The 13,140-nt window shown below is 40.3% G+C and overlaps 1 protein-coding gene across 1 annotated transcript in view; it reads right to left on the bottom strand.

Annotated features, from left to right (window-relative positions):
• Positions 1-432: 432 nt before the first annotated feature.
• The window catches only part of LOC106715101, a 63,120-nt gene continuing 50,412 nt past the window's right edge, over positions 433-13,140 (bottom strand). Inside the window, exons 40-70 of the mRNA XM_045683420.1 lie at positions 12,817-12,925; positions 12,366-12,554; positions 12,112-12,232; positions 11,847-12,037; positions 11,472-11,610; positions 11,116-11,317; positions 10,854-11,043; positions 10,520-10,723; positions 10,230-10,391; positions 10,043-10,154; positions 9,681-9,949; positions 9,428-9,570; positions 9,080-9,230; positions 8,867-9,007; positions 8,660-8,765; positions 8,359-8,510; positions 7,925-8,131; positions 7,514-7,694; positions 4,577-4,689; positions 4,317-4,464; positions 3,989-4,096; positions 3,631-3,782; positions 3,243-3,370; positions 2,884-3,035; positions 2,636-2,777; positions 2,385-2,482; positions 2,078-2,226; positions 1,718-1,900; positions 1,267-1,421; positions 1,060-1,172; positions 433-776 (exon numbers count right to left, since the gene is read on the bottom strand). Of these exons, the coding sequence (XP_045539376.1) occupies positions 660-776; positions 1,060-1,172; positions 1,267-1,421; positions 1,718-1,900; positions 2,078-2,226; positions 2,385-2,482; positions 2,636-2,777; positions 2,884-3,035; positions 3,243-3,370; positions 3,631-3,782; positions 3,989-4,096; positions 4,317-4,464; positions 4,577-4,689; positions 7,514-7,694; positions 7,925-8,131; positions 8,359-8,510; positions 8,660-8,765; positions 8,867-9,007; positions 9,080-9,230; positions 9,428-9,570; positions 9,681-9,949; positions 10,043-10,154; positions 10,230-10,391; positions 10,520-10,723; positions 10,854-11,043; positions 11,116-11,317; positions 11,472-11,610; positions 11,847-12,037; positions 12,112-12,232; positions 12,366-12,554; positions 12,817-12,925 (4,727 nt within the window). The 3' untranslated portion in view covers positions 433-659. The remainder of the gene's footprint in view (positions 777-1,059; positions 1,173-1,266; positions 1,422-1,717; positions 1,901-2,077; positions 2,227-2,384; positions 2,483-2,635; positions 2,778-2,883; positions 3,036-3,242; positions 3,371-3,630; positions 3,783-3,988; positions 4,097-4,316; positions 4,465-4,576; positions 4,690-7,513; positions 7,695-7,924; positions 8,132-8,358; positions 8,511-8,659; positions 8,766-8,866; positions 9,008-9,079; positions 9,231-9,427; positions 9,571-9,680; positions 9,950-10,042; positions 10,155-10,229; positions 10,392-10,519; positions 10,724-10,853; positions 11,044-11,115; positions 11,318-11,471; positions 11,611-11,846; positions 12,038-12,111; positions 12,233-12,365; positions 12,555-12,816; positions 12,926-13,140) is intronic.

The following is a 13,140-nucleotide window of genomic DNA, read 5'->3' as shown; positions in this document are numbered from 1 at the left end:
TATACTTTTCCTAAACGGCTTGACCGATTTTTATGTAATTTTATGTACATATTCAGTAGGTCTGAGAATCGGCTACTATCTATTTTTTATACCCCTTTTGAAAGATTTTTAATTGAGCGCGAACGGAATCGCGGGCGACAGCTAGTATTTAATAAAATGCACATGTCTGTATAAATGATGTGCGAATGTTTGGATAAAATAAATCGATTGAAATAATAAAAAAATTGTAATCATTTTACTTTAACGTACTTTTAACGTGACATTATTCGGAGGTAGCATTTATCTGAACTTACGCTATTCCATAACTGTGGATTTCTGAGACCAAAAATCTCTGTAAAAAACATATTTTCATCCCTTACATTATCATTGAAGAAAACAGAGATAGCAATACGTTTTAAACGGGAATTTTGGACTCAAAAACCCTCAGTTAGTGTAAGTTATTCTAAAATAATGTCATGGTATCAAGTTTAGTGTTAACCCACTATTGCATATTAAATATAATTTTTTACAAGTAATATTACTAGTTCATAAATACTTTACTCCCACACCTTAGTGTGTTTATTCCCTAAGGACTATCACTCAACCATTTAACAACTTTGAGTGTGTCAAATAAATTAAGTTTTAATTCTTTCCGTAGGCATACAATGTGTGTTATGTGATCAGAGTGCGGTGATGTCGCTGACGTCACAGTTGAGGGTGGGGGGTGCGGGGTCGGACTCCTGCTCCTCCAGCTCGGTGCCCCGCGACCTGCTCGACCCCGCGAATTGTAGGAACATCTGTAGATATATAAATATTTATCTCTGTCAAAAATAACATTTGGTTATATATCAAAATAAACGAAAGAACATTGTTGAATTTGAATCCAACGACTGATAAAATAACCTAAGGAATATTCTGTAATTTAGACTAGTTTAAAACATAATGAAAAGAAACCTTTTAATTATTAAATGCATGATTTCTTATGTCTAAAATACCATAAAGTTAATATTTTCTTTACAATTTTTTAAATGATTAAAAATCGTTTGGTTAGAACTGTAGCTTGTAGAAATGAGATGAGACCTGGTCGAGCGAGCTCTGATTGACTGTGAAGTCCTCGATGTCACAAGCGTCGTGAAGCTCTGCCGTCAGCCGGAACACCTCGCTCACACGAGTGTGAACTTCCTTACCATCCACTGCGAACATTACAACACAGTCTTTAGTAAAAAAAAACAATCAGGGAATTTAATAAATACATGGTATAAACGTATGTGAGTTAGATGTTCGTACCAATGCAGTGTGTTGGCAGCAGGAAGTGCAGCGCGTTGTTGTGCAGCGCCTGAAGCTGCGCGTGCGGCGCCGCCATCTGCAGCCTGCGCCACGCCCCCCGCACCGCCCCGCGCCCGCCCCGCACCCGCCACCACACCGCCTGCCCCCCACCAAACCTGCACACACACACACACGGTCTCAAACAGATGCTGGAAAATTATAACATTAACATCTATATATATAAAAGAAAGTCGTATTAGTTACACTATTTGTAACTCAAGAACGGCTGAATCGATTTGACTGAAAATTGGTGGGCAGGTAGCTTGGAACCAGGAAACGGACATTGGATAATTTTTACCCCGTTTTCTATTATTTATTCCGCGCGGACGGAGTCGCGGGTAAAAGCTAGTTATTAATAAACCATCATTAAAGAATTACTTAATCTATGTGATGGTGAACTTAGATCTGTTACCTTCTCAAGCAGTGGTGTAGAGGAGCGAGCGCGCGCAGAGTGCCGGCCTGCAGCAGCGCGACGCGCGCGGCGAGGCGGCGTGCGTCGTCCAGCGCGTGCGTGGCCAGCAGCACGCCGCGCCCGGAGCTGCACGCGCGTTGCACGCCGCGCGTCACACACGTGCGAGAGCCGGGGTCCATGCCACTGGAGAGGAGGGAGACGAATGTATTCATCAATGTAATCTTCCTAGCTAGATAAAGTCTACTTTCCTTATGTTACATCGTTTTGTCCTAGACATATACATCAATATTAACATTAATGTTACAAAACAGCGAGTTAAATCATCGATAGTAAATAAAATGGTGTATTTTGTATAATAACCTGGTGGGTTCATCCAACAGCACGAGCGGTGTCCTGCCCATGAACGCGATGGCGGTGCACAACTTGCGCTTGTTGCCACCACTCAGCAGACCACTGCGCACATCTCGGTATTTGGTTAAATCAAATGTCTCTATCGTTCTTCTTATCACCTAGAACAGAATGTACCTTAAATTTGGACAAGAAAATGACACGCTAAGGAAATTTTGACTGAAGTGACGTCTGATAAAAAACCTGGTTCTCCTCCAATTAGAATAGGAAAAAAGAGAAAATTATTGTAATAAGTAATGTAGATCAAGTTATGTGTTACCTCGTCCTGGTCCTGTATACCTCTCAACCTGCAGTAGAACTTCAGCGTCTCCCTCACCGTCAGCAGTGGATCGATGGCGTCACTTTGTGGACAGTAACCTGATCAATGATGTTCAAAATTGAATGAAAACGTTCAATAATTCATCTCAGAAACTTATCGAATAGTTTCGTTGTAACAGTTAGTTGTATAAAATAGAAGGGATGATAAAAAGACATGACAAGATCATATAAATAAGATAAATAATGTATTACTGATGAATCCTTTGCAAAGATCTGTGGGTCGTGCGCGGATGTTGCGGAGACAGATGTGACCGGAGCTGGGCCTCACTTCACCGGTCAGCATAGAGAAAGTCGTAGATTTCCCGGCGCCGTTCTGACCCAGCAACGCCGTACACTGGATTGTATAAACACTTTCTTTTACTAAATAGTGGGTAAATATTTTAATTGGTGCTAGTACTTTTAGGAGAGATGTGCGCCATTTAATAATCAATAAATCAGACCTGTCCGGATGGTATGGCGATGGTGAGGTCTCGTAGGGCGAGACGGTGACCAGCCAACGTGGGGTAGACTTTGCCCAGCCTCACACATGCCGCTACCTCGCCCACTGACACCTCAGGTACCGGACCTTTCTTCTCCTCCATGTCCAGGAAACCTGTACACCAATTGGTTTACAAGTCAATTATATGTAAACAAAAGCGGGACTCGGAATAATTGTAGAACATGACCAAGTTTTGTTACTATTCCTCACCTAGGATTTCTATTAGAAGCTTCTAACCATTATTTAAAAAAAATCCAACTGACATAGTACCGAAACTGAAACTGAAAGAGAAAGAGAGTGAGATTCATAAATAAGACAGACCTGCATTAATGTTGCCAATAGTCCTAAGACGCAGCGGCGTACGCGCGGCGAGCACGCGGCGCCGCTCCGCAACCACCTCGGGGTCCAGCTCGCTGTCCGGCAGCGGCTCTATGTACTCCGAACGGAACCTAAATACATAAACAATTTTTAACTGACAGAATATTAAACAGAAAAGAGAATAAACAAATAAAAGAGAAAGAAATATTTCTATATCGATCCTCTCCTCTGTCGATTTTTTTGGATTTATCTTCCTTTTTTTTCTGTTCTTTCCTAATTAGAAATACATTTACTTATTTAGAATTTGAACTAAATCTTCAGTTCGCTCGCTCATTTCTCTTACTAAAATGTAACCAACTAAAACTTATATATACTCCGATCGCTAGCTTACTTAGCAAGTAGAACTTCAAAGCAGTCGTATTCGATGGCAAGGTTGAGGAGATGCAGCACGGTGCCGACGAGGACGAGAGCCAGGTAGTGGTAGGCGATGAGGTCGCTGCTCAGCGGGTCCTGGTATGTCTCCATACCGAACTGGCCCAGCACCTGACAACATACACGTAGTCAGTAATGGTCAAGTTTAAAGATATAGGTGATCAGCTTGAAACGTTCCATGCCAATATGGTTTTTAATGGTTTTAGACATTCTTCTAAAATTTGTCTAAGATATGACGGTTCTTCCTCTTTTACCTAGAAGGTTCTCTTCTAAATTTATCAGAAGGAGTGATATGAGGGTGAGGAATGTGTTCAAACCTGTGCTCTTATTGTGTTTTTAGCGATCTCCAGCACTCCGTCTCCGAGAGTGAACTGTGGACTCAGCATAAAGATCTTGTGCAGCACCCAACGCGCTCTATCGGTTGCCTGTGGACATTCATTAATTTTAATGTAAGTGAAGGTTATCCGTTAATTATGTAAAAAGGTTTCAGTAAAAAATTTAAAGTGTAATTTTAAGGAACTCATCGTTAACAACGACCATATATGTGATGCTTTCCTCTTTTATTTACGACAGCTGTGGCTTCAATATTTACCACTTTACTGAGAAAATTATGTAAATTAGGTCATGTAATGTCACAGTGCTCACATCAGATTCAGAGATGATGTCGAGAATGAGCAGCAGAGCAATGCCGACGATGCCTACGAAGGTGTTAGCGCAGAAGAGGATCATGTTGGCGAGACTGGGCTGCGTGAACAGCCGGGACGCCACGTGTACCACACCCGCGCACCCGTACCTAAACGAACCATGTAATACGTTACCAAAATGACATCAATCATCTGCCCTACATTAATCTAAGTTTTAAATACAAAATGTTAATATTATACTTAAGTAATATAGATACATACCCGTATAAAAAGAGGAGAAGGCAAATGGCGGGCAAATTGTTCCTCGAGACGAAGACTGGGAAGTGGAACGCCTGCAGGACCGCCGCCGTGATTATGATGTTCACTATAATTACCTGAGAAGGAAGGAATTGATGTCAACAAAACTAAGATAAAATTAATTGATTCTAATAAGGAGTAATTACAGCTGACGTATGACCTAATTCAACGTTCGAACTCAAATGTTTTCCCTTATGCAATCAGTTTATATTTTACCGACCTGAAGATCGAAATAGCAATTGAAGATTGAAGCAATCTTTCAAAATAAATTTCGGGTCAATGTCAGATATTGGACATTGTGTGTGGTCATAGCTGGGCACAGTTAATCAAAAAGTTAACTTCGTTAATCGTTAATTCGTTAAATAAAAATTTAACTTCGTTAATCGTTAAAGCGTTTAATTTACAAAAATTTAACGCAAGTTAAAGTTAACAGTTAAAGTTAATGTTTGTTTATAAACAAAAATTACGAGTATAAGGCCCAAGCGGGAAATGGCCATATGAATAATCTCCGAATCGTATGGATCGATTTTGTCGAGACTTAGGCTAGACAATAGAACTTAGGCTATTTTTTTACTGCGCTTACAAAATCTCGGGCGATCGCTAATCCTATCTATAGTTTAGTAATATAATTTACTAAAATAAAACTTCTACAATAGGAGCGATGTACTATAATGCCTGTACCATACTAATGACATAGCATGCACTTATTACACACACTTATATACTACACTGACAATGATGGACAATTGACTTTTTTGGTCAATTTTTTATCGACAATCCGACATCACGGAATTAGATAGCTAACTAAATTTAGACAACACAAATTTTCTGTTAAACTGTGAGACATGTGATAATATTCAAAAGAAAACAATCAAAACTTGTATGCAGTACATTTATCTGTTACTATTTGCACCCGTATATTCATTAGCTCATGCTCCAACAACTGAACATTTAATATTCTGTATAATTTGGTAATATTTTTTTATTTTATTTCAGCTAAGTACCCACGAACATACTTATTATTTTTTACTTATTTTCTATTTATTAATATAGATTTATTAATAAAACTTCTTAACATCAGAGGGAACTTATTATAACATTAATAAATAAACTACATAACCAATCCAGTGATACATCTCAACACATCAAACTATACAACTGAGATGCCTTCGATAACTTCTATCATCTAATGATCTATCGTCCGATCTATTGTTATATATGTAAATCAAGTAATACGTTACACGACAACAAAAACAACCGATCGCGGGTATATTTCTTATCACCTATAAAATCGTTATAGTCAATTAGTAAGAATATGTTTTGAATTACAGTCAAAACCGTTTATAGCGACATCGTTTAGAACAACATACCGGTTAAATTGACCAAAATCAAAGGTCCTGGCTGAATGTTATTACATATCTTTCCTATTAATACCTGTCACCGGTTGTTACAACTATCGGTTTTTACGACTCAATATGAGTAGTCCCTTCGATGTCGTTATAACAGATTTTGACTGTATTTTCAACGACATTCGATATCGAAAGTTTATTTTAAATTAATTTTATTCGTAAAAAATCGATGTCTTTTTGTAAAGGTCACTTGTGGCGACATTTCACATATTAATTTTAGTATATATAACACAATTTAACATTATTTCACTAACAAAAATTTTATCTTTTTCCTCATTCTTTCTCGTTTTGTCGTATACTTTTTTTTGTAAACAAACAAATTATCTTCGCTATTGTCTTTGCGCAGCGCACGTGCATCCCCGACCATTAGAAGGGTTGGGGCCATAAATCCATCGAGTTCGTTATCGCATTCTCTGTGCGGCTGTCCATTTCATCCTTTGTTCATATTTTTGTTGTTGTTAAAATTATTTTTCGTTGACTATGAAGAAGCCCCAAAAAAACAAACGACGGTAATAAACACCTAAATCCCTTTTGTTTTTGAGGAACGTTTATTGCGTGCACATTTCGTCTTTCGTATTTTTAAATTTATTTTTCATTATTTGTTTCTTATCTACGCAATGACAAAAAAATCCTATTTGTACGCTTTTTCAAATGAGCCATAAACGATTTTTTTTAATATTTTTTGTTGTCTTTAAACTTCAATATTAAAATAAACATTTTTGTCGCCAACAAAGTTTAGTTGTAATTTAGTTACGAGGTTGAAGAGTAATGCACACTTGATTATTTCGATTGCAATTCAACGCAGTGTTTATCTTTTTTACTAGATTTTGCGTTTCACGTATAAGACAAAGTGTATAATTATTGTATTTAGAATAAAGTGCTTTCGAACCTTATGTTGATTTTATAACAAAATCTTGTTCTAAAAAAAAGTGATGTTAAATAAATGAAAACCAGTTTCAATGTGAATAAAATGTAATATAGACTTTTCGAGATATTTGTGTAAATGTGAAATAATAAATAAACTTTGAAGGTGTCTAGCGCCTAAACTTCGCAATATTTGATAGAGGTAAGTTTGATTAAATCGTCACTATTTTCTAACAAGGATTCTGCGGTACTCTTTTGATCACGTATTTCCCGGCCGCTCGGTGTATTGTATAAACTGCATAACACTCGCACTCGCTCGTTCTCGTTCTCTCTCGTTCTCGGTCACCATTCGACTCGCCGACGGTCGCCGAACATAGCCGAACTTACGAATGTAGCCTGATGCATAATTTAAATAAAATGACAACACGTCATTAACGGACTAAATTAACGGAAGTAGAATTTAACGGAAGTTAACAAGAGCGTTAACACTTTTTGAATTTAACTTAAAAGTTAATCCGTTAAGGAAAATGTTAACTTCGTTAATTAACGATTAACGGATTAACGAGTTAATGCCCACCTATGTGTGTGGTAGGTATGATAAAACAGTGGCCGGTGCGACTATACTGACCATCATGTCCCAGACTAGCGCTGTGACCCAGTAGAGTGCGGGCGTGACTCCGGCGAGCAGCTGCAGGCGCTGCTGGTGCGAGGCGCGCGCAGTCACCAGCCGCACCGCGCCGCCCGCACTCGCCAGACTGAACGCTATCAGCAACATCGCCGACACCCCCGCGTCCGCGATGTGCTGGTAACTGACACAATGCGCATAACACTATCAAAACATGCTTACCTAATACTTATTATCCGGTTCGATATTCTATTATACAATAAAAGAAGGAAAATAGAAGGGAAGAGGAAGGGGGATAGACAAAGGGAACGTTTATGGTACTAGACATCGCATTCATTGGACGTTGTTCCACTGATAAAATCGATGTGACCCTTAATTTTACTGATGATGTCAAAGTCTGCCGATGGTACTGACACAGTATCCTTGTTGATGGGTTCGTCGGATATCTTGAGTGGGTGCGTGTAGGTGGTGATATTTGCTGAGAGTCGTCCGCTGGCTGCGCGCAGCACCGCAGAGTGTAGCGCACTGAGGTACATGGGCATGGCGTGGTGCCCCTTGTTGTTGTACCACACCACGAGGTTTGATATGTTGTTCTTGATCACTGACGAGTAGCCGCCATATCTGCAACATTCACGTATAAGTTGTGATGACCGTGATAACTTTAATCATTGTTGCGTTTTTGCCATATTTACCTAAATGTGATGTTACCTCATAGGATAGTTACCTCACTTTGTTTAGAATTTTATTACCTATTCAATTATTAAATCTATCCAGAAAAAGTAGATTAGATATGAAAGAGCAACAGATTTATTTACACACAAAAACTAAAAAATCACTAATTTGTGTACCTCTTCTCAATGTAGACATCGTGTGAGGCTACTATCCAGTTGTTGAGAGCGGTCGTATCAGGCAACAGCATCAGTTCAGGCAGATTGGTGATATTAACAGAACTTAGATCACATTCTTGTTTCGTGACCACGCAATTACATACCGGATTGTCCTGAAAGAAGCGATTCATCAATATATTTGTTTCCATGGACTTCGACTTTCGAAGGACTTGTAAAACCATATTATCATCACTGTTAATCACATTCAGAAAACCGAGACAACTGTATGTCTCGAAACAAGTATCTAATTTGTTACACTGACCTCATCTGTCCAATTTCTCGCACGCTTCTCGGCAATGAGAGTGTTCATGATGTCTTGAGCAAATAATGAGCTGATGACGCTATCGTCAGAAATCGATGGCTTTTTACTGAAACAATGGAAATTTTAAATTATTTTGAATGATTTATTATAAGTTATAATTGAAATAGGAAAGTGGGAAGCGAATTTTAATTCTTAGATTGTACATACACGAGATATTCGGTGGCGTTGTCGTAGATCCGGTACAGAGGTAGGGCTACCTCACTGTTGGGCGGCGGCCGGATGTTGGAGAACGCCATTGAGATCAACACGAACAGCGACGGCAGCGCCACCAGCATGAACAGGAGTGACCTAAAACATGGATAAATTAGTCCAGGAATTCTTACATCAACACTGAAAATAATCCTAGTATAAATCTGTTACCTATTTCTGGTGTAATGTAAATATCGGGCGTACAACAGTGCTAGGAATTGATCCCACATCGAGCCCACCAGTGGGCCGTCCCGTGGAACTAGTGGGGCTTTGTCATTGCGCAGACTTGACGTCGATGCGCTTTTGGATGGCGTATCTGAAACTAATTTTAATTATTTAAAAATAACACTACTAGTTAGTATATTCAGTAATTATTTGGTCACTAAGCATATCCCACAGCGGAGCTTGAGTACGAAAAATCTACACTAAAGAAACACCTTAATGATCATTAAAGAACAAATTTAAGATTCAGTAAGAATATATAAGTGCGAATGTAAGGTAATAAACTGTAAATATTACCTAATTCAACGTTCTGGAGCGGAGCGTCAGCCTGGTGGCAGATGGTGAAGAAGACCTGCTCCAAGCTGCTGCAGTCTAGGCTGAAGTCACAGAAGCCCAGCGATGACTGCTGCGATTCCAAAGCCAAGCACACCTCGAGGTAGCTGTCAGACAGAATATAAAACTGAGATGAGACAATGGATGATCAGACAACCTAATAGCAAATGTATCACGTATTCAAATAAATAGGTTTACTTTAAATACCACAACCTACTTGCTGCTAACGCCATCTTGGTCGAAGAATGGTAGATTTATCTCAACTTCTGATTCATTCACATCCATCAAATTCGCATTCCTGATCACATTCCTGACAGTCGCGAGCAGGAGTTTTGTTTTCTCTTCTATACACGCTTCTTCATCTTCTACGATGTCACAAACTTCGTTCAGTCCCCTCCTGGTCTCGGGATACATCACCGTCAACTTGTAACCACTCCCGAGGGAACGTTTGATTTCTATTGGTGAGCCCGTTGTATGGATTTGACCCTGGATGAATACAACAAAAATGATTAGAGATTTCATTAAACAAAACTAACATTAAATGACACCTAACCTATAAATAAAAAAAGTAAATAATACCTTGTGCATGATAACTATCTGATCGCTGAGCAGCTCGGCCTCGTCCAGGTGATGCGTCGTCAGCAGAATGGTCCTGTTCTCACGCAGCTTCAGTATCATTGACCAAATGTCCCTGATACAAACATTTCCTAATAACAATCGAACTTGATACCATAAGGGAAAGGATGAAAGTTGCTCTATGTCGTACCTCCTAGCGGCCGGGTCGACTCCAGCGGTGGGCTCGTCGAGCACCACGAGGCCGGGTTCTGCGACGAAGGCGAGCGCGACACACAGCCGCCGCCGCGTGCCTCCCGACAGCCGCCACACGGGCTCCTCCGCCACCGCGCCCAGCGATAGCACGCGCAGAATGCTGGAGTAAAAAATCAAATGTTGTATTAGATCATTTTAGAGTTAACCCACTAGGGCTTTGGCCCACGTAAACCCCTGGAAGGTGGAAAGTACATGTTGCATAATATTTAAACGACGCTGTGTCGTTACCTTTCGATCTGGTCGTGCAGCTCGTGCAAGTCGCGGCCACTCTTGAGTTGCGCGTAGAGCTGCACGTGCTCGCGCGCGCTCAGCTGGCGGTAGAGCACGTCGCGTTGCGGACACACGCCCAGCCGCGCGCCGGCAGCGCCTCCGCCCCCACAACGCACTACCACGCTGCCCCGCGTCGGCTTCAGCATTCCTGTCATGATGTTACTGAGAACAAAAAAATAATTTATGATATTACACGGTGAGGAATGTCTTGTACTGTTTGACGACGCAGTATTTTCCAGATCTGTTGCTGGTATTCATACTAAAGGTTAAGTTTAGTAAATGTAGTACATACATGAGCGTGCTCTTGCCAGCGCCGTTGTGTCCGAGCAGGGAGGTGATCTGTCCGGTGTGTAGCTCGAGCGAGCAGTTGTCGAGCGCCAGTTTGCCGCCGCCGTACACCTTGCTCACGTTGAGCACGCTGACGCCCGCCTTCTCGCCTGCCGCCTCGCAGTCCACCACGCTCACCTGGTGAGCTTTGAAGCCTGACAAAAACAAAATACATGAAGCTAATGTGAAGATATGCAGAAACACCAAAGTTCTGGAAGGTATATTACCATAAAGTCTTTCTAGAAGTAATCCAATAAGGATATAGAGGATGCCGTCGAGCACCATTATGAGCGCGGCGAGACCGATGCTCATGTCGTCCACGCCGTCGGGCGACGCCCACAGCTGGGCCCACTGCGCACCCGAGCCCATCGCCTCGTACCGCGTTATGTACAGGAATGCGTAGCACAGCGACGATGACATCGACAGGCACTGCCGTGGGAACAGATCAATTCTGATGTTGATATGATATAGTGTCATAATGATTTCAAAAAATGTTAAAAAATCTTTAGCCGGCAGATGTCCCGTGTTTAATAGTGGACAAAATAGCAAAAGATTGTTTTAAGCAAATGCAGAGAGTACTAACGACGATGAGTTTCAGAGAGCTGGTGAGTACCGCCTCCAGGGAGAGGATGAGCACGAACGGCATGAAGGAGATGAGGTAGGCGAGGCCGGAGCACACCGCGCCCACACTCGCGCCGCGGAACAGCTTCGACATCATGTAACTGAACACAAATATATTTATTATGTCACAACAGATTTACATTAGTAGATAATTTCTCATCTTAAGAGATATCCACTTCAGCATCTACATTATTCGAACCGACAAATCACTCGAACAATAACGCGTAAATCTTCAAATGTTACATCCATCTATACGCTTAACAGTTGATGTTCATAATGTGATAAAATTAATTTACTCAATAACAAGTTACATTATGATTCCGCGTAATTATCTCACCAGAAAGACAGCACTGAGAAGGCAAACAAGAACAAGAGCGCGAAGATAAGAGAAGGCGCTGTGTGAGGCAGGATGCCGCCAGCGCACAGCACTGCGGCGATGCACGCGGCCGTCGCCACCAGCTCGCCCAGCGACCACAGGAACCACGACAGCGTGTGGTACGACAAGTTCACACCCATCACTGACATCAGCTGTACAAGTATCACATATTTAAATGAATATATCATCTTAATGCAAAGGATTGAAGTTTTAGAAGTAAACTTACCACAGTGTTACCACTTTCCTTCTCCGAGATGATGAAGCGTACAACAGAAGTAGTTGTGAACAGCAGTGAGAAGAAAAACGCTACAATAAGAGACTGCGACTCGTATATAGATGTTTGGAAACTGGAACAGAAAATTGAATAAATAACAATAACGATTTAAATAATATGAATAATTGAAGCAATGTGAAATAGTAATCAAATTAAAGCATCGAATGATGATAATTCTAAAATTAATGAATACAAGTAATACTGACAAGTCCTTCCTATAGCAAGGATAAGGTTCTTGCTGAGTGTAGGTCGCCCAGTCTACGTCAAGAGTCTTTCCCAGACTGTCCGCAGCGACATCTATGATGGCCTTGTCTATGATGTCTTGTATCTGGATGAAGCCGCGGAAGTAGCGCATATTGTCTATGAAGTTAGACTCGGGGCCGGGGATCCAGAGACTGGTGGAAAAAAGTTATTTTTAAAACTGTGGTGAGAGTTTGTACCCTGGTTTTGTTCAATTCCTGCATTTCTATAGCATAAACGACTGAATCAATTTTGACAAGTGAGTGATTCGAATTGAATTGAAGTTATTTTTTTATAGGGATATATTTAGTTAGGTTAGATTAGTTAATTTTAGTTATTTGACCAACAACTAGTGTTAACTTTATGAGTTTCTATTGTGACATTAATGTAAAACATACACGTAAATAATAAACTTACTAATTCTTCTTTCTACTTGTCGTTGGTACATTCTCTATGTCCATTCTTATTTTATATTCCACATTTAGTGGTACTTCCATGCTTGACTCATTATTTAGGAACACCAGACCTGTTGATTTGATTAGTTTTAGATTAAGGATTTGTATCAATGAAAGATTAAAGTACGTTGTCGAAGAAAAACTGCATGGTCTACTAAAATAAACGATTATCATCATCAGCAGCGTGAATTGCCTATTTCTTTTAGAAAGCAGAATTTTCTTTTAAATAATGTTTGTAATAAAAATATTGAATAATTACAGTTATTATTTCAAAATGTATTCTTCT

Source organism: Papilio machaon, chromosome 22, assembly GCF_912999745.1.
Source record: "Papilio machaon chromosome 22, ilPapMach1.1, whole genome shotgun sequence".
Taxonomy (NCBI): Eukaryota; Metazoa; Arthropoda; class Insecta; order Lepidoptera; family Papilionidae; genus Papilio; species Papilio machaon.
The sequence above is the reverse complement of the archived record's forward strand: the minus strand, read 5'-3'. Positions and strand labels throughout refer to the sequence as shown.